At 41.1% G+C, this 23544-nt stretch overlaps 1 protein-coding gene across 25 annotated transcripts in view; it reads left to right on the top strand.

Moving 5' to 3' along the window:
- CADPS2 (calcium dependent secretion activator 2) overlaps positions 1 to 23544 on the top strand; it is a 452803-nt gene that overhangs the window by 211528 nt on the left and 217731 nt on the right. For all 25 annotated transcript variants that reach the window (XR_005369828.1, XM_038557504.1, XM_038557491.1 and 22 more), the window contains exon 7: positions 22608 to 22719. Coding sequence is in view for 24 of the 25 variants with exons in the window: in XM_038557504.1 (XP_038413432.1) it covers positions 22608 to 22719 (112 nt within the window). In the remaining variant the exon portion in view is untranslated. The remainder of the gene's footprint in view (positions 1 to 22607; positions 22720 to 23544) is intronic.

The following is a 23544-nucleotide window of genomic DNA, read 5'->3' as shown; positions in this document are numbered from 1 at the left end:
CTCAAAATTATTTTGACTATTCAAAGTCTCTAGTGATTCCATTTGATTTGTAGGATTTTCTAAATTTTTGTAATGGCTGTAATTTTGATAGGGATTACATTGAGTTTGTAGATTGTTTTGGGTATTATGAACAGTTGAACAATAATAAATTTTCCAATCCATAAACATGGGGTTTCTTTCCATTTATTTATTCTTAAATTCTTCTTAAATTCTTTCATCAATTTCATATACTTTTCTTTACCACTCTGGTTAAGTTTATCCTAAATTAATATTATTTTTGATGCTATTGTAAATGGGATTTTTTTTCTAATTTCCTCTGTGGATATGTCACTGTTAATGTATAAGAAGGTATTTAAATTTTGTATTTTGATTTTGTTATCTGCAAACTTACTGAATTTGTTTTGCAGTTTTGACAGTTTTTTTATGGAATGTTTAGTGTTTTCTATATACAAATAATAGCTGCAAACAGATAATTTTACTTCTTCTACTCGAACTTGTATGCTTTTGAAATTATTTTTTTTTTCTTTTCAGAATTCCTCTGGCTAGGACTTCCATTACTAAACTTAATAAAATGCTAAGAGTGGGCATTCTTGTCTAGTTTCTGATCTTAGACGAAAAGCTTTCTGCTTTTCACCATTGAGTATGATGTGTGCAAGGGGCTTGTCATATATGGCCAATATTTTATTGAGTTAAATACCTTTTATACCTAATTTTTCCAGAGACTTTTATCATGAAGGGTGTTGAATTTTGTCAAATGCTTTATTGTGATGATCATGTGATTTTTATTCTTCATTCTATTACTGTGGTGATTTTCATATGTTGAGCCATTTTTGCATCCCAGGAGTAAATTCACTTAGTCGTGGTATATGATCTTTTTAATTGCCTATTGATTTTGTTTTGCTGGTATTTTGTAGAAGATTTTTTTATCTATGTATGCCAAGGATATTGGCCTGTAATTTGTCTTTGTCTTTGTCTAGCTTTGGTATCTGGATAACGCTGGCCTTTTAAAATGAGTTTGAAAGTGTTCTCTTCAGGGCCGCCTGGGGGGCTCAGTTGGGTCAGCGTCTGACTCTGGATTTCCTTTCAGGTCATGATCTCAGGGTCGTGAGTTGGAGCCCTGCACTGAGTGGGGAGTCTGCTTGAGATATTCTCTCTCCTCCATCTGCCCCCCTCCCCTCCTCCCATTGGCATGCCCTTGCTGTCTCTCAGAAATTAGAAAATAAAAGCAAAGTGTTCTCTTCAGTTTTTTTGGAAGAGTTTGAGAAGTGATTAGTACTTAATTCTTTCTAAACATTGTGTGATTTACCAGTGAAGCCATTTGATCTCGGGCTTCTCTTTGTTGACAGGTTTTGGTAACTCATTCAATCTCCGTGCTAGTTATAGGTATGATAAGATTTTTTTTTTATTCCTTCATCAGTCTTACATGTTTCTAAGAATCTATCCATGTCTTCTAGGTTGTTCACTTTATTGGCATTAATTGTTCATAACAGTCTCTTACATGATTTTATTTATGTGGCATTGGTTGTAAGGTCTCTTTTGTCTGATTTTGAGTCTTCTCTCTTTTATCCTGTCTAGCAAACTAAACAAATTAGTTTAGGAAACTTCTGCTCCAACCATAGAAGTGACATTTTCTTCACCTACCAAGGCACTCTTATTAGTGTATCATGACAGTGACTTTCCTATTTTAAGTTTTTTCATTACTAGTTTTTTAATAAATTATGTTTGAATTTATGTAATTTTTTTAAATCATAATTTTTAATTTCCTCTTTAGAAGAAAGAGGACACCTTGAATATGTCTAAAGTATTGTCAATTATCTGATAATTTTGGCAGAATGAGATGTATTATTCATAGTAGTTGTTCCTATTCTATAAAACCTGAAGAACCCTCTAAGTATAAGAACCCTATTACCTGGAAGATAGGACAGTGTGTTTTCTTTTCTTTTGAGGTAAGAATAATTCTTCTATAAATTTAGGTAGGGGGATTTTGGTGGGATTTATTATTATTATTATTATTATTTACACTTGAGTGTCTTCCAATTTAAAACTATAGGCTCTAGAAATATTGCTGCAAAAATAATAACATTAACGTTATTTAGAGTTTTGAAAGTTTGGGAGATGGGGCAGCCCAGCTGGCTCAGCGGTTTAGCGCCGCCTTCAGCCCAGGGCGTGATCCTGGAGACCCGAGATCCAGTCCCACGTCGGGCTCCCTGAGTGGAGCCTGCTTCTCCCTCTGCCTGTGTCTCTGCCTGTCTCTCTCTCTCTCTCTCTCTCTCTGTCTGTCTCTCATGAATAAATAAATAAATTTTTTGTAAAAAATGAAAGTTTGGGAGAAAAGCCTTTTTAAATTCTTTTGTTCTCAGAAAAGACTTCATTGATACACAACCACCAAAGAAACCACAGTGATGGTAATTTGGCAAAAGAAAAAAAAGTGAAGCATTAGTCAATTTTTAGACAAGTAACACTTTTGTTATCTTGGCTCAGATTTCCTTATTATATAAAATGCAAGATGGATTTGTTTGGCAAAGATTTGATATCTTTTGGCTTTTATAAAATAGCAAAATTTTACCTGGAGCAAGGTTTTGAAATTCTGACTGTGTTCTTATGTTTAATTTTCCTCTTTTTGCCACAATATAGCTTTGCTGGCAGATGGCAACATTTGGATCATATTGAGTTTGGCAAATTCTCATAAGAACCTTCAAAAATTTTAATATTTGCATGTGAAAAAAAAACACAAATTTTACATATCTCTGCCAGAATGGTAGAGACAAAGTCTTCTGCATTTTTCTTATTTTCATACCCTGTGTTACTTCACATTTAAATATGGTAAATGTCTAGGAGGAACATGAATGCATGTATTACAAATACAATTTTAGGGATGGAACAACTTAACCTATCCTCTTTCACATTTAAAAACTGTGTTCCTAAAGTGGCATCTTGTGTTTTTGTTAAAATATAATCAGTAGCTGAAGGTCAACATTTACATCAGCATTAAACAACTTTTCCTGTAGACTCCCTACAAAAATTCAAGACGTTTGCATCCAGGTACTCCTCCTGCCTGGAGACCAGTGCCTTGGGTCTCTTCGTTCTCCTGTGCTCCCCAGGTGCAGGCCGCAGGGGAACTCCCAGGAGAGACACTTGTTAGTTCTTTTTTTTTTTTTTTTTTTTTTAATATTTTATTTATTTATTCATGAGAGAGAGAGAGAGAGAGAGAGAGAGAGAGAGAGAGAGGCAGAGACACAGGCAGAGGGAGAAGCAGGCTCCATGCACCGGGAGCCCGACGTGGGATTCGATCCCCGGTCTCCAGGATCGCGCCCTGGGCCAAAGGCAGGCGCCAAACCGCTGAGCCACTCAGGGATCCCCGACACTTGTTAGTTCTTAAGTAAATTAGCCCGAGGTCAGGAGGACCAAGACAGATGGATGTGTTTTAAGTTCACCTCCAGACAGCTTCATGTCACCGTTACATCCGGGGGGATTTCAGCGTTTATGTGAGCTCCCTGCTTAAGCACACGTCCTACTTTTATGGGGCTAGAATTGTAAATGGCTTAGACCGGAGGACTCGATTTCTGTGGCAACTCATTAAAATTTCAGAATTCTTTCCGGAGGCTCAGAACAGGTTTGTGGACTTAATGCAATTAGTGACTTTTGTGATGAGACTTACTGACAGATGGACCTGTTTCTCCCATAATCAGACAGATTGCTGATTACATGAAAATTATCATTAAAATTTTCTTGGGCATATCTGTGAATGTTTCACGGCTTCGTTTTCCAGAGAAGGTCCCCAACCTCGCCAGTGACCTTTGCTGTTCTCCCTCAGCTGGTGGGATCTTTAAAAAGAGGAAGCTTGTTTACACCAAGCTGTGCTTGGCTTTGTTGCTTTGACTCCACGGGGCTGCTCTTTCTGTTCGCAAAGAGGCTAATTCCTTTACTTAGCTACTTTCTGTGGTTTGCTTTGTTTTCTTGCCATCCTGTCGCGTGTGGCAGCTTGGACAAAAAGTGTGCATCTATTTTATAACCGTTCTTGTCTTAAAACCAGCGCGAAGATGTAACACGCAAACCCCGCGTTCTTAGAAAGGGATCACGACTGTCCCGTTTCACCGCACTTCTCCTGTAAACCAAGATAGGTTACCAGGAGGATCGTTAATCTGATCTAGAAATAGTCGTCCATCTGGCGTGGGTGAGCAAGAACCTCACCGTAGGATGTAATCAGTCTCTTTTGTTAGATAGGAGGCAGATACGATGTATTCTGTATTACTTCAAAATGTGAGCGATTCATAATGTATGTGGCGCTGTTCCTCCTGAAAGAAACCTCTGCGGGCCAACTCTTGGGACAGAACACGAAGGAAAATGGCTTTCGGATTCAGAAAGCTGTTCCTGGAAGTCACTGTCCACTGGACAGGGTCTCCTTTTTGATCCTCCACGTTGACACGGGGTGGCGCATCTGTGTGGTCGCCTTCACTCGGGGATCTTAGACTCTGAAATTCAACACATTCAAATAGAGACACTTCTTTGTGACCCTTAGCCTTGGACCCGCGTCCCATCCCGGGAGTGGGGTGCCTCCGTCTGCACAGGGGCCCCAGCCAGATGTCTGGGTGCTGAGCATTCCTTCCTCTTTGCAGTCCCCGTGTCTAAATCCTGTCACGTGTGTCTCCTCGTCGCCCAGCAGGATGATTTTCCTTCCCACGTCGCCTGGTCAACGGCTTGGTCCAGCCACTGCCGACTTTACTTTGCGAGGCTCTCCTTGGTCTCCCTGTCTCCCTTCTTGCCTCCCCCGTAGCCCAGTCTCTAAAACAGTGACATGATGTCAATCCCGGTGACATTCGGTGGTGACTTCCCTGTGCCTTCATGATGCCGTCTCCATGAGGGGCCGTGTTTACTCGACTTGCACTTACCTCTGCACCTGCCTCCTGCGTTCGGTGGGCCACGGTCTTTTCACGCAGGAGTGTGATGCTGTGTTTTTATGGCAGCAGTTTCCCTCAGCAACTCCCTCGGCAGGAGGGGGAAGCATTCGTGGAGAGAAATACCGTCTGTCCTGGTACGAGGCCGCCTGCTGCGCCCCTGGGGTGGGGTGTGCGGTGCTCCCCTCCGCGGCCTTCCTGTGCCCTGGCGCTCACTCTCCCAGCAGGTTCCTTAACCTCGTGTGGACTCTGTCCCCCAAACTCTATGTGTTGCAGCTTCTGCTATTTGCTGCCGCTCAGACCTGTAGGTTTCCTGGGAGGCAGACACCGGGTCCGGTTCACGTTGCGTCCTCAGTGGCTCTGAGGCTGACCTCTCTCTGTCGGAGCATTTGACCCTTAACAACTGATGACAGGATTCTCTTGGATCTATTCCTTAAGCATCAGGTTGATTAGTCTATAGGGGAAAATACTGATCAACAAAAACTGGATGTACGTATACAACTAGATACACACTGACTGGTCGTCTGGTGTTCAAGTGTAAGAAAGTCAAATGTGAGTCTGGACTTAACTGGGGCCAGTTGTCATCCTGATCTCCACCACCACGCGCATAGATACAACCTGCTGAGTGACACTGCACAGATCACTGTCCGTGTCCCACGGCTTCCTTCACAAATTGCACATAATCTAACCCTGACATCCCATCATGTACGTCAGGACATTTGTACGGTGACAGACTGAACTCTCCTCTATAGATCCCATGCGGTTTCTAGGGGCAAACGCTCCTTAGTTAAGCTAGAATTTTAGCATTCCTTAAAGTCGTTGTATCTTTGTAACAAAGGTAGGATATTTTTATTTAACCAAATCCACAACTGTGCTTGTTTTCACTTAAAAATGTCCCACCCATGTTGCTTACTTATTTCGCATATGTAAGTATTAACAAGTGACAGCAAAACATACATACATACAGGTGGTTAAGGAAAGGGAAGTTGTAATTCCAAAATAATTAAATATCTAACTGGGCAATTAAACTGTTTTGTGAACACATGATTTTGGAGGTCAGAGGACCCAGATGATGGTTGATGCCAGCTCTGGCTTTGTCACAAGTTCTGTATGCTTCCATTGAAAAACATGATGAATGTATCTCATTTGATTAAACAGGAAAACAGGTTGCCTTGGCGGGTGGCTCAGTGGTTACGCACCTGCCTTGGGCTCAGGTCATAATCTCCTGGTCCTGGGATCGAGCCCCTCGTTGGGAACGCTGCTCCCTCTCCCTCTGCTCCTCCCTACCCCGGCTCCTGCTCACTCACCCTCTCAAATAAACAAATCTGTAAAAAAAACAAGAACAAGCCTGAAACACAAATCCACAGGTAAATGTGATTCTCCTCAAGGTGGAAGCATCTCAGACCTATTTGGTCAACGTAACACTGGTGAGGTGTTCAAAGGGAAATTGGGAGTAAACCACCTTTCTCGTCTGGAGTTACCATTGAGTTTTACAATGTGTACAAATAGTCTTTGCCTCGTTATTTCATTTTTCATGTCAGGGAAGACTTCGGTGGATGAAAAGACCAGAGATATACCTCATAGAGAAAATTGTGGCTGCTCCTGAAGCAGTCATGGAGAATTCAGTTCTGGTGGGGTTTTCTGCGATGATTCTCTGCATAAGCTGGGCACAGGTGCAATAGTGGTACGATTAAAAAAAAAAATGTATCCAAACAACTGGAAAAAAAACACAAAATAGTTTTATTCAGTCACTACAAAGCTTAACAGAAAACTTAAGTGCTCAAAATAGATGTTTAATGAATAAAAACACACCTGTTACCCATTAACAAATATTTGCCTAAAGAAAGTTCTACTTTGTCACTGTTGGCTGAGACTGATTGGCTAAGAAACGAATAGTGGTCCCAAGTAAGCACACTTAAAATAGATGCACGTGTTGATCAGCTGTGACAGTTCTGGTATGAAGACACCTGTTTGCTTTAGAGTCTTAACCACTATAAACATGCTAAAGTCACAGAGGATATTAGCCAGAGGCGATGTCATCTCTTAAAATATAGAAGTGGCTTTCAGACTCAGGTGACCATCTTTTTAACAGTAACCCCCCCACCCCTCTCCTTGAGTTGGCTGCATTATCCATAGAAATTGTTCATCCATAAATATGACAAATTCTGTGTATGTTTGTGTGGCTGACAGTCTGGTGTAGAAGTTTGCATGTGACACTTGTGCAGTTGCCCCATGGGGCCGTGATTCAAGGAGCACCGTTCCTGATCCGACCTGGTTCACCTCCTACAGTGAACACAGCAGGATATACTTGGGAGCTTGTCATCCAAACACTGTGGCTCTCTGCGTGGTCCTTTGAGGACTGTTTAGAATAAAGCCTATGCTGTTGTTTATTTAATGATTTCAAGCTCTGCTAAGCGCTACGTGGGTGCTGGGGTGGAGATGATGCCTAAGATCAGACATAGCTATGGCGAATGGCACCTGTCGTCGGAAGCAGGGGAGACAGGCATTAATAGCAAAGCACCTAGGAACATACGTCATTACAAACTGGGTGACTGCTTTGAAAGAAACGAGTATAATCCTATGCAAATAGGTCACAATCTACCTGATTTGGGGGATTGTCCTGTGGAGCAGGTGGGGACGGGTAAGGAAGTCTTTCTGAGCAAGTGGCCCTTGAGCTTTCAACAGAAAGATGCGTTGTTGCCGGACAAGGGTGGGGCACGTGGGACAGCGAGGGATCCGTCCTACTCAGGAAGAACAGGCAGGTGGCTGCTCTATGGCCAGGCGTGTGTCTTGACTCTCTGGTCCTTCCAGTCACCTCATCTGCAGAGCCATTCTTTGCTTTTTTTGTTTGTTTAATCTCCACCTTTTAAAAGTAAGACTGTTGATGACCCTTATAGCCCAAGGACAGAGTAAGTGAAGGAAAAACAAATGAGAAAGCTCAAGTGTCTTCCTCTGGCTACCAGACTAAACGGGGGAGAAGAGAGCTGCCAGGTGGAGTCTTGAATCTTAAGAGAGCTTAAATTCTTCTCAAGACTGGACTTTCTGCAAACATACTGAAGCCCCTCCTCCAGTATGAGGTTCTCAGAGTAGCCAAGATAAGCGCCAGCTGCATACAACCTATAAAATGCGGTAAGGATGGATCGTCAGTTCTTTGGTTTCAGAGTTTCTTCCAAAGAGAACCTCTGGGGATTTTATATTTAGGAATTCCAAATATGTTTGGCACAGTATTCTCCAAAATGCAGCGTCTTACCTTAAGATTAGGGCACCATGACTATGCAAAGTAGCAGTGCTTTATATCCGCGGATAAAGCATCCGTAAAGCCAAAACATGTGTTTGCCCTGTTTGCTGCAGCGGATTGGGCAGCGATGGCCTTCCCAGCAGTCAGCGTCAGCAGAAGCTGAATCGCCGTGTGCCTAGAACCGGGAGTGTTTGACGACCTCTGTCCTGTCGTACTCGATGTTTGCTACTTCCCATGGAAAAGAGAATATACGATCACTCACAGGACTTCTTTCCCTTCGGGGAGCTGGTATGGGAAGGTGATCGGGAATTGGTCACTGGGAACTCCATCCTGACTTCAGGAGGACGGGGTGCGCACGTGCATGGAGAGTAAGCACTTGTGTGTAGGCCTCCTAGTTTTCCAGGCAGCCGGGTAATTCCTTATGGATGTCGCTCATTCTTCCGAATCCTTAACGTCAGGTGGGCCTCATTACTATTCCTGTGTTCTACATAAGAAAACGGATTCTTAAAAAATACTAAGCAGCATATGTAATTAGAGCAACTGCTGAGCGGAGAGCCAGGGTGGAGACCCAGGCATCCTCAGTGCTCCTGCACAGTCAGAACTGCAGTGTGTGCGGGTCGATCCAGGGCCACGGGGGCCGCAGTGAAGGATGCGCTGCTTCCACAGCTGTGGGTAAACTCGGTAGCTGCTGAGACCAGTCCTGAAGGTGGAAAAGTGATGCGGAGAGTCTGCCCTCTTGAGGCAGGACGCTGCCGCCTTCCTCAGTGACAGATGGTGTGTGCGACGTGCCTGCCCATCCCTTCCCTACGGGCCCTGGCCCAGGCTGCAGCCTGTTCCCTCATCTGCCTGTGCTCCACCTGCAGCCCCGTGATGAGCACGTGCCAGGTGCTTATGGTAGGTCAGGGCCAGAGGTTGCACACGTGAGGACAGGAGCTAGAGAGTGTCGTCATGTAAAGGTCCCCTCAGTTGCCTGCTAGGTTGGTGTTGGAGGAACCCAAACCGACGCAGCAGTTTCCGGGCCCGTGGAACCCCAGCAGGCTGTGTTCCCATATTAACTCATGAGCACCGGAGTCAGTTCCTAAAATATCGGTGTGAATGTCCTTAGCTGTCAAAGGCATGTCTGCGTTACGTTTCTGTTCTAGGGTCGTCCCAAAGGCCCGTTGCTGACCATCAGAAACCTGCAAGTGGGGATTTCTTTTCCCGAATAACATGGGGCTGGGCATCATAGGATCCTGGGGCAGCGACTACGTAGCTCGTGGTCCCTGCGTCCCCGGGTGCTGTCCCCGCGGCCCCCTGCTCGGCCCCGGGCGCTGCATGCCCTGGTGTCTGCCTGCCTCTGCCCCCTGCATCCTGCCCTTCTTGAGCACAGCGTGCGTTTTGCCATCTTCTCAACCCCCCAGGAATTGTGCCCTTGGGAGATCTCAGGTATTTGTGTAATTCAGATACTTTGTTCCTCCGAAGCTCCTCCTGTGCAGTTGAAAAGTTTTTTATTTCTCCCAAAGAGACAACGTTTTATCTGCAGAGAGCGCCCGGGAGGACCATTCCTGGGAGACACGGAGTAACCCGGGTAGATAATTCAGGCGGGCTTTCTCTCTTTAAAGCCCCCGTGTACAGCCATACGGACCCCGAGGGGGAGCGGGGAGCACTTGCTTTCAGGCGCCAGCCAGTAGGAAGCGATGACTGACATCAGAGCACCTCGCGAGTCCAAGGTGTTCATAGAGAAAATGTAGAGGAAAGCATTTTCGCACCCGTACATCTGGCCCCCGAGAGCATGAACCTGCCTTAAAGTTCTGTCAAATTAGAGATTGACTATTGGGATGTATCTGGTAAAAATCAATACTAGTAACATGGATGTTCCGATTTACTAGCAGCACCATGCTCTACTGATTCGTCACAATAGCTTGAAATCCTATATTTTAAATTTCCTTAGGACATTTTATCTTGGAAGGAGAATGCATTATTTTCACAGTTGAAAGGCTTTTTTTTCCAGTTCATATAACACAATCACATTTTACTTTGTATCAAAAAAACAAACCAAAACAGGAACAAACCACACTAATGTTCTATTACTTCAAAGTTGAGGGTATAACCCCAGGATGGACATACAGTGATACGTGTGTGGAGGTGATTGATTATTGGTTTATGCAGTGTAGTTCTGCTCCTTTCTGCACCAGTGCATTTTAGGATTTGAACCTCTCTGTAGAGATGCGTTGCATTACTTCATGCTCTAGAGCTACATTAATGGAGCTTCCATCAGTTTTGTGTTTCTCTAAGTTCTTTAAAATCTCAGTTTCCATCTTATAAAAAGTTACATTTTCTGTGCTGCCTTGACCAAGTAAAATGGTAATGCAAGATATGACAAATGGTTCTCTTTAAAATTCGATGCTTCAAGCTAAGATCTTTGAACCACCCCTCCATGAATGAGAGAAAGGAAAATGCTTGGGAGGGATTATATCTTCTATTTTTTCTGAAACCCGATTTTGAGCTAACATGCCTGCTAGACTTTCCCAGAAGAAAATGGTATAAGTGTAATATGATTACTCTGGATATGGAGGTTTAATGGCATGAATACTTCACAAATGAAATACAGACCTTGAAGGATAATTGTATCCTGTTATTCTTGAGGCTTTAGTGATCCTGAAAGCAGCGACATGGGAGCTGTCTCCTTGCAGGGAAGTGGAAATGTCCAAGACCCAGGAAGGGACGGTGGAGTGGGGCCCCCGGGATCTCTCTTGTGTTGTGAAAGTGACCAGTGCCCACCGCAAGCCATCCCCAGGTGTCCTTGTGCCTTCAAGTGAAAAATGTCATCTCAGGATTTCTCCTTCTGCCGTGTTGACAAGATAACTTTGTATTGTCTTTCCATCATAATCAAAAGTTTTGGGGCTCCAGGGGGCTCAGCAGTGGAGCGTCTGCCTTCGGCCCAGGGCGTGACCCCTGGTCCTGGGATCGAGTCCCACGTTGCTTCCTGCATGGAGCCTGCTCCTCCCTCTGCCTGTGTCTCTGTCTCTCTCTCTCTGGGTCTCTCATGAATAAATAAATAAAAATCTAAAAAAAAAAAAAAGTTTTAATGGACCAGTTTTGAAAGATCATCCCAGAAGTCAAGTAATCAAACTTAGTTTAACTGTAAAGGATACTTTCTAGTCCTGTTAAAATTTGCTTCATGTCAGCATTTTAGATTGAATTATTTTGTAAAGGAAGATGGCAGGTAATGTGCAAAACTCTTAGGATTTATTTAGGGTAACACTGAGGTTATAAGGTTGGCCCCTTACTAAGCCTCCCTCCTTTCCTCCATCTCTCTCCCCGTCTCCTCACCACCCTCTCTCCTCTTCCTTTTGCTCTCCTCTCTCTCTAGTTTCTTATACTCTCTGGATTCCAGTGTTGCCTTTTCGTGAAGCTCATTAGACTTCCCTGTTGCAGACTACCCGTTCTTCTCCGGGATGTGTCGCTCTGCTGGGCGGTGGAGCCAGAGGCCCTGGCACGGCGCCGGCACCCTCATCCCGTGCGCTTCCCGCAGGACAGGTGCGGGCCGTTGGGGCGGGCGCCAGGCTCATCGCCTGCATCCGGGCCTCGGGCCTCGACGGTTGGTGAAGGGGTAGGATGAAGTGAAGGCGGGGCCACGGCCTGGGCTGTGCCTGTCGGGAGCGGCCGTTGAGTCCAGCTCTGGCTCCAGTGTCTGCCCCATTTCGCCTCTGTACTCTGCTGGGGGCAGCCACTCTGGAACTGGGTCACAATTTTCTTTTCCTTCTTATTTTTATTTTTCTTAATCCATCTGTGTCCCGCCTCGCCACACACACTCCTCCGCAGGAGACTGTTGAGAGCAGTGATACATCGGGGTAGTTGATGTCCTGGGGGTGGTCGTGGTGCCGCTGTACAGATTGGTTCCTTTTGTTGAAAGAACAGAATACTTTGTCTTAAATAACAGTGTCCTTTGTCAGGTAAACGTCAGCTTCGTGGCCTAAAAGGCCGCGTCGTGATTTCATTCTTTAGCATAGCGATACTGCCCTGGATATATTCCTAACCTCTTGTGCGGTTCAAATTCGATACCAAATTGAAATTTCAAAGATGTTTAAAGAATGTCAACAACAGTAATAGCAATAAGTAAAGCATTTGTTATAAACGTTATTGATCACCTAACTTAAAATTTCATTAAATGTATAGGATATTTGTTGAATGATATATTCAGTGTATTTTTAAGGGAAGTTTAAGTCTGTCCTACAGATTATTAAAATTGAAAGTGAAGGATGTTTGTTCACAATAAAATTCTCAAATCCTAACATAGTTGGATTTTATATTAAAATGAATTATTTTAGAATTTGGACTTTTAGTAGAACAGGGCTGTTTGTGCTGCATTTTATTTCCATAGGCATTCATCTTATGAATCAACTTTTAAAATAGTATATTCTTTTATATTTAAGAATACTTTAATTTTTTTTTAAAGATTTTACCTATTTATTTGACAGAGGTTGGAGTGGCAGGGAGAGGGAGAAGCAGACTCCCCTCTGAGCAGTGAGCCCAACCTGGGGCCCCGTGCCAGGACCCCGGGATCACGACCTGAGTCGAAGGCAGACGCTTCACCGACTGAGCCACCCAGGAACCCCAAGAATAGTTTAAAATCTTGAGCTGTCTTAGAATTCTGTCCTTGGCGGTTTCTTTTTTCTTTTTAAGAGAGATCATGCATGATTTGAGGGTGGCAGTTGAGAGGGGCCAGGGCAGAGAGAGACAGGGGAGGGCAATTATCCCACTCAGGCTCCACGCCCAGTGCAGAGCCAGATGCAGGGCTGAGCTCATGGCCCTGAGATCAAGGTGATGTCTTTGCAGCACTTTTACAATAGTTAAAATTGGAAACAGCCTTAGGGTCCATCAGCAGAAGAGCCCTACAAGGAGGGGTTGCTTTAGAGTCTTAAAACTGTGTACGGTCCACTGGTAAGTAAAGAAGATCACTATGGCGTGTTATGTAATAGAGCACAAGTGAGCAATGTGAATATCCTGTGTATTTAACGACAAAAAGCCTATGTTTAGGTGCACACGTGCCCATCTGGCTAGAGATACATACGCAGGCCTGGATTTGTGAGATACGAACTCCTCCCATCTCCAGTTCTTAAGGGACACCCTTCATAGGGACACGCATTCCTGTAGTTCCTCCTGTCACCTGTTAGTGACTCTCAAATCCGAATCTTTATTTGCAGCCTTGTTGCTAAAGTCCAGATGAATTTCCAGCAGCTTGTTGGAATCGGACACTTGAGTTTTCAAATAAGTCCCTTCGCCTCTTGTAGTTTTGACCACGGTAAATGATGCCACCAGCCGTCCACACTTCCGCAGAAACACAGTCAAATCTTCACCTTTCTATCCTTATTCTTTGGCTTAAGTCCACCAGTAATTGATAAACCTGATATAGCGGGCCCTGGGAAATGATGCAGAAATGTCAAAGTTTTTAAATACCAAAATCTGCTCTTCTAAAAGTGTCTTCTGCTTGGAGCTTTCCATAAAACTGTCTTCATTGTCCATATTCATCAGAAATGCTGTATTTAAAAGAATTTGTTCAGCACTTAATATTTTAGAAGGCTTTCATTGTTGTATTTAACTTTTACTTATATAATAGACTCTTAGTCATTCTTTAAAAATTCTCAATTTTAAATTATTCCATTAAAAAGAGATAGCCCTGTATATTTATACTAATGGGGTCTTGCACTTACTTTGTGTATTTTGCGAGTCCTTTGAAGGTACCTGTTTTACATACATGCCGGTTTCACAGTAGTTTCAGTGTATTTCTGACAGTTGTGAGCAGGACAATGGCAGAAACCAACAGATACAAGCAAGGGTTACAGCTTGCTTTTTTTTTTTTTTTCTAAACATTTTATTTATTCATGAGAGACACACAGAGAAAGGCAGAGACACAGGCAGAGGGAGAAGCAGGCTCCCTGCCCGGAACCTGACATGGGACTTGATCCCAGGACCCCGGGGTCACGTCCTGAGCCCCCGAGGCTCCCCGGACACAGCTTTCTTGATGGAACCAAAGCACACCTGCCTGTAGCTGCATGAGCAGGGCCACAGCTCAGGTGATGGTGGTGACGCTCCTGAGGATACAAGCATCAGGCTTTTCTGACCAACCCACTGCACTCCATTGTGCGGCATTTCTATTCCCTCTTGGTCCCTCTTAAGGAGCTGGTGAGGAGTGGCCATCTACCCTGTCACCAAATAGGAGTAATTAAAACTGTCTCAAAGCAGTCCTGACAGTTTATGATGAATTATATGAATCCAAATTAGTTTGGGGGGCAAATCTCCTACGGGACAGCAGGAGGAGACCTCAGACCTATGTGAGATTGATTGCAGTAGACGTGGGAAGATTTTCTACTTCTTAAGTAAATAGCTAAATCAGTGCTACTTCAAATATATGATGTTTGAATGTTTAAGTTATGAGCCTAAACTTTAAGGAGGCAAATATTCTTAGATAAATGTCACATCATTTAATCTTAAAATGCCTGCTTTAAAAATGATAATCTGTGGTTAGATTGTGTTTTTCATACTGCAGTTATTTGAAGAATTTTATTTGTTTTAACCCTGTATTTAGATGTTTTCTTAAAAAGATTTATTTATTTGGGAGACAGAGATAAAGAGCACACGCAGGAGGGGCAGAGGAAGAGAGAGAGAACGCCAAGCAGACTTCCCGCTGAGCACAGAGCTGGACAAGCGGCTCAGTCTCACGACCCTGAGATCACAGCCTGCACTGAAACCAAGAGTTGGATGCTTAACCCCCTGGGCCACGCAGGCGCCCCTCTAGTTAGATGTTTATTTCATGTTTTCCGTTAAAAAACAAGTGAGGTATTTGGAATTAGAAATCATTGTTGATTATTTTAATAACTCGGTTTTTGTAATAGAATTGTAATTTGGTGAGGAAAACATCACTTAAAAGCAATCACTGGATTGGAAATGAGGCAAAACTATAATTTGTAGAAAGAGTTTATAACTGTAGTGTATGCCAGCCATTGTCAGACAGTATTAAGGATGCAGATTCCTTAGAATTCCAAAATATAAAATCCTACGAAATAGCTTTAACACAGAATGTGTAGAAACTACATAGTAGAAGGAAAAAGGACTTTATGAAAAAAAATGTATATATATATATATATATATATATATATATATATTAGAATAGATTTACTAAATGGAGAGAACTCCCTTTTACTGAATAGAAATAAAGTTGGAAATGTTTGTTTCCTTCTTGTTCTAACTGGTATCCTAACATCTCATAAAACCACAAGAATTCAAACATTTTACCACAGCTCAGGACATCAATCTTTAGGACAAAGTTCATCACCAAACCCCAGTTTTTGTGATAATACTGTAAATATATTTGACTTCTAAACCAAATGAGATCAGGATAGATGAAAAATTAAGGGAGAAGGCCATCCAGCATCACTATTAAGTCTTAGACAACTTGAAGGTTTGAACCATAGAAATATGTTGAAGAACTAAAGATTAGTATTTAGATAATCTTTAGTTAAGTAAAGACTCTTTAAGCAGGTGTCACAATCAAACTATAAATCAAAGTGCTAGAACTTGGCTATCTAATATTTTAGAACTATACATTTTTTTAAAAGCCATGAAAAGAGTTAAATAGAAAATAACCAGCTGCAACAATATTTGCCATACATGGTATCAGAAACAGTAAATCGTTATCTTATAATGATTTTTTTTAATCAAAAGGAAGCCTACTAGATAGCCTAATGTAATAGATAAATGGGCAACAATAATAAAGCAAGTCATAAAAGAAATTCAGATGACTCATAAAAGAGAAAATGCTCAGTCTCAGAAGTAATTTTTAAAAGTGCAGTTCATAACCCTGTTCAATTTTGTGTGATTGGATTTATTATTTATAATTATGAGTGTATAGGTCTCTCTCTTCTACCAGTCTGAGCTCATCTACAACAGGATCTATGATCTTGATTTTTTATTATTATTTTTTTAATGCCTGAGCTTTCCCAATGCCAGTCACACAGCTGGATGGATAAAAAGATAGAGAGAGAACATAATTGTGAAGTTACATATACCCTGTTCTTCAGGGCCAGCCATAGGTAGGGAGTGTAGGTTGAGCCTATTTTTAAGTTTTCGTTTCTGTCATCATGTGTGCATTATATGTTTATAATAATAATTTTGAATCAAGGAATTTGGATGATTTTGATAACTATTGCACTGTTGATGATTTTCAACATAATTGGAAACAAATATGCTAGTAAGTTCTGAAAATCCCTTTAGGTTACATTTTAAATCTACTTCCGTAGACACTCTGAGAGGCATGTCAGGAACAGAGGGCAGGCTTCAGAGGAGTATGTCATGGTGCATAATCAAGTTACTTGCTGTCTATCATCTATTAGAATATAAGTTCCATGAAAACAGAGACTTTGGCTGCTGATTCTAGGATATTATCTGGCACATACGACATATTCAGGTTTTGTGAAAGAATATGAGGCCCAGACTGTTTGGTGTCCCCGCCGCACCCCACAATACATCCCACCTGGCCTTGTATCAGCTTCTTGGCCTCGCTTTCAGTACCAGAAAAACACTCCACTGTGTGCCACATAATTGACATGATCTTCCCCTCGTGTTGGATACTCCGGTTGCTTACTTCTGCTGCCGTATATGATGCTGCAGTGAGCACGTTCCCCCCACCTGTAGTCTTTTCAGTGTTCACGACTATTTTATTAGGGGAGATTCCTAGAAAATAGCCTTACTGGGTTAATGGACATGTGCATGTATTTTGACTCAAGGTACGAATTTCCAGTATACTTGATTTAATACCAAATACATAATTAATGCCCGTTATTTCAGTCAGTGTGTGAGCTACTTTGTGTTTTCATAGCCAGGAAGTCCTGCTGTCCTCATAAAGGTGCTTTGTAGGGATTTTATTCTTTTGAAGGTTTCCATTCGAAGTCTGAATCCTCATAAATAATACATTAATAGAAGTAGAAAAAGGCAATGTATTTTGAGTCAAAGCAAATTGACAGCAAGGGTAATATATTCTTCTATCACATAATACAGAGAAAATAGTAGGAAGATAATAACTGGTATTAATTCTTGAAAGTGTTTAAACATGCCAGTTAAGTAGAAAACAAGGAAATATCTTGGTGAATATTGAAAATACTCACCTATTACCTTCTTCCCTCCTTTTCTGCCTTTTTGGGGAGTGGGGTGGGAGGGAGGACTTCTGTCTTTAATTCATTTATTGAAGAATTCACAAGCATTTTCTAACTGTATATAGCTTTTAGTTTTTATAAGAGAAATTATCATGGGGGTGCCAGTTTGTTTGTATTCTGGAATGTTGGGGTTTATGAGGATTATTAAGAACCACTGTATTTACATTAATTCACCCCTTTAAAATTGTACATTTTTACCAAATATCATGAAGGTTTAGTCCCCTGGCTGTTGTAGTTCAGATCTGCTGGTCCCCTTGTGCCCCTGCTTCTCCCTGCCGGCAAGCATGTTGTTTATTCAAGTCTCTCTCCTTTCGCAGGAGCTGCCCGTTAGCACTCCTCGCCCTTGACTCAGGAGGACCTAGGCCTTGGTAGGCAGACAGATTCCTGTGGATTGCCTACCAAGGCCTGTGATACTCCTGTATCCTGCCTTCCTTGCCTTAGGCTTTAGGAACAGATAATCTGGGTTGCTTTCCAAGTTCTAAATTACTAACAGCTTCCTACAAACTTCCTCTAGCTCTCCGTTTTCTTATCAATTACTGGCTATACTCTGTAATATGTTGATTAGGTTTCTTGTGTGACTTCTCTAAGCATGTTTTCTATGTTATTACCATTCCTAGCCTAGTGTTGTCTACTTTTACACAAGTCTAATGGTAGAGAAGTAATCATGGACTTCAGATTATAAAAGATAAATGGTTCATACTCAAAGGCCATGGTTGCTATTAAACATTTTGGTATCACCAAATAGGATACCAAAAGTTGACAAAAATATGAAAGGAAATTGTCAAAATCCCTATCTTGATGGGGGATTATAATACTTCGACCTTGCTGTGTAAAGGATACCAAAACATCAGTACTGATAAAATAGACTTAAGTAGCACAGTTAACATGCTCAATCTAATGGCCATGTATACAACAATTAAGAATACTTTTTATTTCCACATACTCATGCAAGAGCTAAACACACACATAAACACATAGAGGGCAATATGTCTTGGAATATATGAAAGGTAGTTTCCGTTATTTCAGGAGATTAGTATCCTGCAAGTTCTGTTATCTAACCTAATGTACTAAGTATAGAACTTACTTGGAAAAAGTAAAACTTCATTTATAAATTCTAAAAACACACCTGTAAACATCTAAACAATGAGAAAAATTATATAAATTTGTGGGACACTGTACTCAAAGTGGTCTTAGGGAAATCTATAGCCCAAAACGCTTACAATGCTGAGCTTGAATGCTTACAACAAAAGGCTTGAAATTAATGAGCCATGAATTCAAGTTAAAAATGTAGAACAACAGCAGAATTAACACGGTTGAATTAGGATGAAGTAACAAAGAGTTTAATGAAATAGAAAACAAGCATGCAATGGAGAAGATCATCAACGTCGAGCAACAGTAACTTGAAAAGAACAAAAGGCCTATATCAAAGTTAGACATGTAAAACCAATATTAGGAGTGAAAGAGATATATAACCACAGATGCCATAGATGTAAAAGATAAGAGGTATTTTGTGACTTTGTGCAAATACTTTTGAAAAACTTAGATGAAATTAGTATTTTTCGAGTATTATATCAAAATCGGTTCTCATTGAAAACCAGAGTAGTTTTATAACTAGAACCAGTGAAGAAATAGAATCAGTAGCAATCTTCCCATGAAGAAACACTGGGCCCAAACAGCTTAATGGATAAATTCCAAGAACAGATCATTCTCATTTTTAAAAAACTCTTCCAGATAATAAAAATGTGGCACTGTTTAACTCATTCAATAAGGCTATATAACAAAAATAGGACAATACAGGAATGTAAATCCATACACACACAAGTAAATCTGCAGGCCAGTCTCAATCAGGAATATTGATACAGAGTGCAAACTACAGGAGCCTAAGTCTGTGGGTTTTTTTTTTTTTTTTTTAAAGGAAGGAAATTAGACTTATCTCTGAAAAGCAAGAAAATGGATCAGTATAAACCACTGCAATTACTGATCATCTCAGTAAGTATAGGAAAAAAGTTTAGTAGAGCATTCATTTCTGGATTACAGGTAGGTGGGCTGTGTCTATGATTTGATGCATATTCCTATGATATATAGGATATCTATGATATGTCTAAGACCGTCCTTAAAATGTACCTCCATCTGTGATAGGAAATCTAGGACATAACTGATATACCATGATATACCATGATATGTATCACATATCTGACACGTGTATAAAACACAGATTTTCATTTATTTGTGGATATTTAATGAACTAAGAAGAGCATTTCCTTTCCCTATTAAAGACCAACTCTAAGACACCTGGAGCAGTGGTCGTCTGTAGAGGTAAAATGCTAAAGAAAAAAAATTAATTAAAAAAATCCACTTAAAGAAAAATGAATTTAAGACCATTATTAATATAGAACCCAGGATCCTAGCACCCTGGTGGTAGTGCAGTCTTGGGATGAGAGGAAGACATGACCAGGGCAGGTCACAAAGATGACTCTTCTGATGTGCTGGCATATTCTCCATCTTAACCTCAGTAGTGGGAATGCTGATTTTTATTCTTTAATTGAGCATCTTATTTTTAGGCACTTAATGTATAATTTACATAATAAAGTGTTTCTAATGAGTCAGTGAGAGATGGCTAGTGAATGAAGACTGGAGGTATAAGTGTGGAAAACTATTCCTTTCTTCCAGTGTCTTTGGTTGCTCTTATAATTGACATAAGACAGATTAACAGGAGAAAAACAAATTTAAATTTATATGAAATATGAGTGTCAAAGAAATGACCAAAGCAGACAGCTTTTATATTTCTTAGACAAACTATACATTTGTGAAGAATCGACAAAGAAGTTTGGACCCTGGGGTTATTAGTAAGTAAAGCAGTGACAAGATTTGTCCCTATTTCTGGTAATAAGGATGTTTCCTACCTTCCAGTATGGGTGGCCGGGGAGGGTACCTTTCCTGTGGCAGACGGATTTCCTGCTTTTCAGGGGCACAAAAGAAGGGTGAGAGTACCTCGTTGCACCTGCCTTATCTTAAGTAACTTTAATCCAAGATAATGTACCAAAATGGCATATATTGGAATAGCCTGTCCTGAACCATCCAAGAAGAGTTGTTGAAGATGTGTGTTCATGAAGGATCGGAGGGGTCGAAGGCAGTTTTCTAGGAGTTCACCGCCTCACGAGTGAGCACAGTTCTTCTCAAATGCACTGTTGTTTGTCTCATTCAGACAGCAGTGCCTCTGCCTTCACACACCATCCGTGCTCAGGGGCCACGCTAATCTTGTCTGTATTAGTGTATGTGCTGCTGCAGCGAGCGCACATTTCCCTTCTTGTGAAGTGGCGGGGAGATGGGGGTGGAGGATGAAACTCGCCAAGTCCCCAGTGACAGCTAATGTGGTCATCAGTATTTTTCTCTTTGGAGAACCATGTATTGTTGTAGATGGGGAATTACGAACAATCGTAGAAAACAGTTTAAGGGCTTTGGAGGGATTTTTGACATTACAGGGGGGAAAAAAACCCAAATGAATTTTTACAAAGAGAATTAGTTTAAAAGATAAGCGAATTCTACGTGAACCTATTTGGCTCTGTACATAGCTACTATAGATCTTTGATTTGATTTTTTTTTAATATTTTATTTATTCATGAGAGACAGAGAGAGGCAGAGACACACAGGCAGAGGGAGAAGCAGGCTCCATGGAGGGAGCCCGACGTGGGACTCAATCTCGGGTCTCTAGGACCACGCCCTGGGCCGAAGGCGGTGTTAAACCACTGAGCCACCCGGGCTGCCCTGAGATCTTTGATTTTAGTTGTAAGAAAATGTCTCAAAGGATTAGTTTTCCAAATTTAATCCTATGACACCAAATAAAGTTGATATGTCATGGGAATCTACTCCGGAGTTGTCATCTGGACGGCCTTGACCATTCAAGGCTGAAGATCCCACACATTAAGTTGAGAATTTTTCTCCCTTATTTTGGTTCTGAATCCATTTCATTGTTAGTCTTATTTTAGCTCTACTTTATCTCAGCAATCTTAATTCTAGGAAATGGCAAAAATTATTTGGTAACCACTTTCTACAAGTCTAAAATAAAAATTAAGCTGCTTTTCCATCCTAATTGAATATCTCTTTTCCCTCTAGTGTATGACTTTAATTTCAGGGGAACAGATTGCATCCGGATACTAGTTTCTTTGGTCATTGAAATGGCCTCTGCTTTACTATACACACACTATGGTGTTACCACTGCTGTGGTCAGAGAGGAAGACCTCACAGTTACTCAGTTTTTATTAGACTTTCTCCATTTTTTTTTCATTTCCCAAGCTTTCTGAATATGGTTTATAAGACAAAGTTTAGATAATCCCTTCCAAAGAGTAAGTTTGGGTTTTTTTTAAAACAATTTCAGAAAATCAGTATTTTTATATGGCAAGTTATTTGTAGCAGGAATTTTGTTAAATCTCACTTTCATGTGTTTTTCTCAAAGGCATTTCCTTCCTGCTGTGCTGCATCTCATGCCTGTGATCTCAGAGTTATGAGAAATATTGATAAGATTCTTTAATATCAGGTGTGCACCAGTTGAGTTTGTAAATATGCTGGGATGAATTGGTGTGTGGTAAAGCTGAGATGCTACTAATTAAGAGATAAGCCAAGAAAAATGTTATTTTGTTATAATGATTTGAAAAGCCAGATGTCGACAGACTTACTGCATTCCTAGGAGAGTGTATTGGGAAATTAACTGCAAAACGTTCATATTTTTATAATGATTATTTCTTTCCTTTTGACAGAAGCTTTAAAAAATCATATAAAGTAATAGACTTGAGATAATTACCTCCACTTTTAAAAATATAAAACATCTAGTAAAGACTTTCCAAGAAGTGATGGGAAAGTGTTTAGCATCCAAAAAAAAAAAAAATAGTTTTCTGCAAAACTATCTCCTATAAACAAAGTTTTAGCGATTTCCCTCTAGGCATCTGTAAAAATGGAGTTATATTTTGTATTTGAATGAATAATAGGTTTCAGTGGCTACTTATAGAAGGCTTTACCTTAACCTAAATTCTCACTGCACAGTCTTTTATACTCTAACGTGCTCATTTCTAGAACAGCTTTGGAATTATTACAAGCTGTAAAACTTATTGTTGTTTCTCCTCTTGACTGTGCCATCTGTCAGAAACAAAAGCGAAGTTGAAAATCTCATTGAGCCACCAAAGACTCTGTGTTGCTTCATGAGCCTCCTAAGGAGATACACCTGTCTGTAAAAAAAAAAAAAAAATTTAATGCTGCATTTTAAAGAAAATCTTTGTTACTTCATTACAGATGGGGAACTCAAGGTGATTTCACCACCACTCATCCTCGGCCTGTGGTCAAAGTAAAACTCTTCACAGAAAGCACTGGGGTCCTGGCCCTTGAAGATAAAGAACTGGGAAGGGTGAGTCCTGGTCCGTGCTGTGTGTTTGAGGTCACATAATTTTTACTTCTTTCAATTCACAGTTAATGTGGCGCAGTATGTAGTGTGTAAACTTTCTGTTTATAAACTACATAAAATAATTTATTTGTGATCTGTAAAATAATTTGTCATCTTCCACGAGCCCAGATTACAGCTCCAATTTATTAGATGTAATTGTGAATAACACAGAAAGCATTGTGATGGGCTTTGGGTACGTAAAGGTCGTTTACAGGATCACAGTCAGGGGCCCATGTGAATGGTAGACACCAACTTGTGTGTCCTTCCTCGTGAGAGATCAGTCTCACTTAAACATTTCTGTCCGTGAGTTAAACGCGGCATCATGATATTTGAAGTCCTCAGTTTAAGTCCTTTGTGATTAGACGGATAACAGAATATCTAAATCTGCTTCTCTCCCACTTTCCCTGTGAGAAGGTCTTTTTCACGCATCTTGTAACATTGAGATTTTTTTCCTGCACTTTGTACCTAGAATATACTTATTCTCTAATTCCAGTATCTTTCTACTATACTCAGCTTCTTCTGGGAGTTAAAAGCATTAAGATTCGGGTAGATTTGTGATCTTAGCACCTCTCTATGTGAAAGATTTTCTGCAGTCTCATCTATGAAGTAGACGTGCTCTCGTCGGGGGACTGTAGGGTCCTCTTCTGTAACATGGTCTCTCTTAGGCCTGAAGGCTGACTTCATAGGTGTTTGCCAGAGATTAAAGCCTGCAGAAATCTCACCTGAAAATCTCTGGTGATGATGATTGACAGCTTGTGTGATGCTAGATGTTCAAGGATACTTGGATTG

This window comes from Canis lupus, chromosome 14 (genome assembly GCF_011100685.1).
Source record: "Canis lupus familiaris isolate Mischka breed German Shepherd chromosome 14, alternate assembly UU_Cfam_GSD_1.0, whole genome shotgun sequence".
NCBI classification, from domain to species: Eukaryota; Metazoa; Chordata; class Mammalia; order Carnivora; family Canidae; genus Canis; species Canis lupus.
Note: the sequence above shows the minus strand (reverse complement) of the source record. Positions and strands in the feature narration are given on the sequence as shown.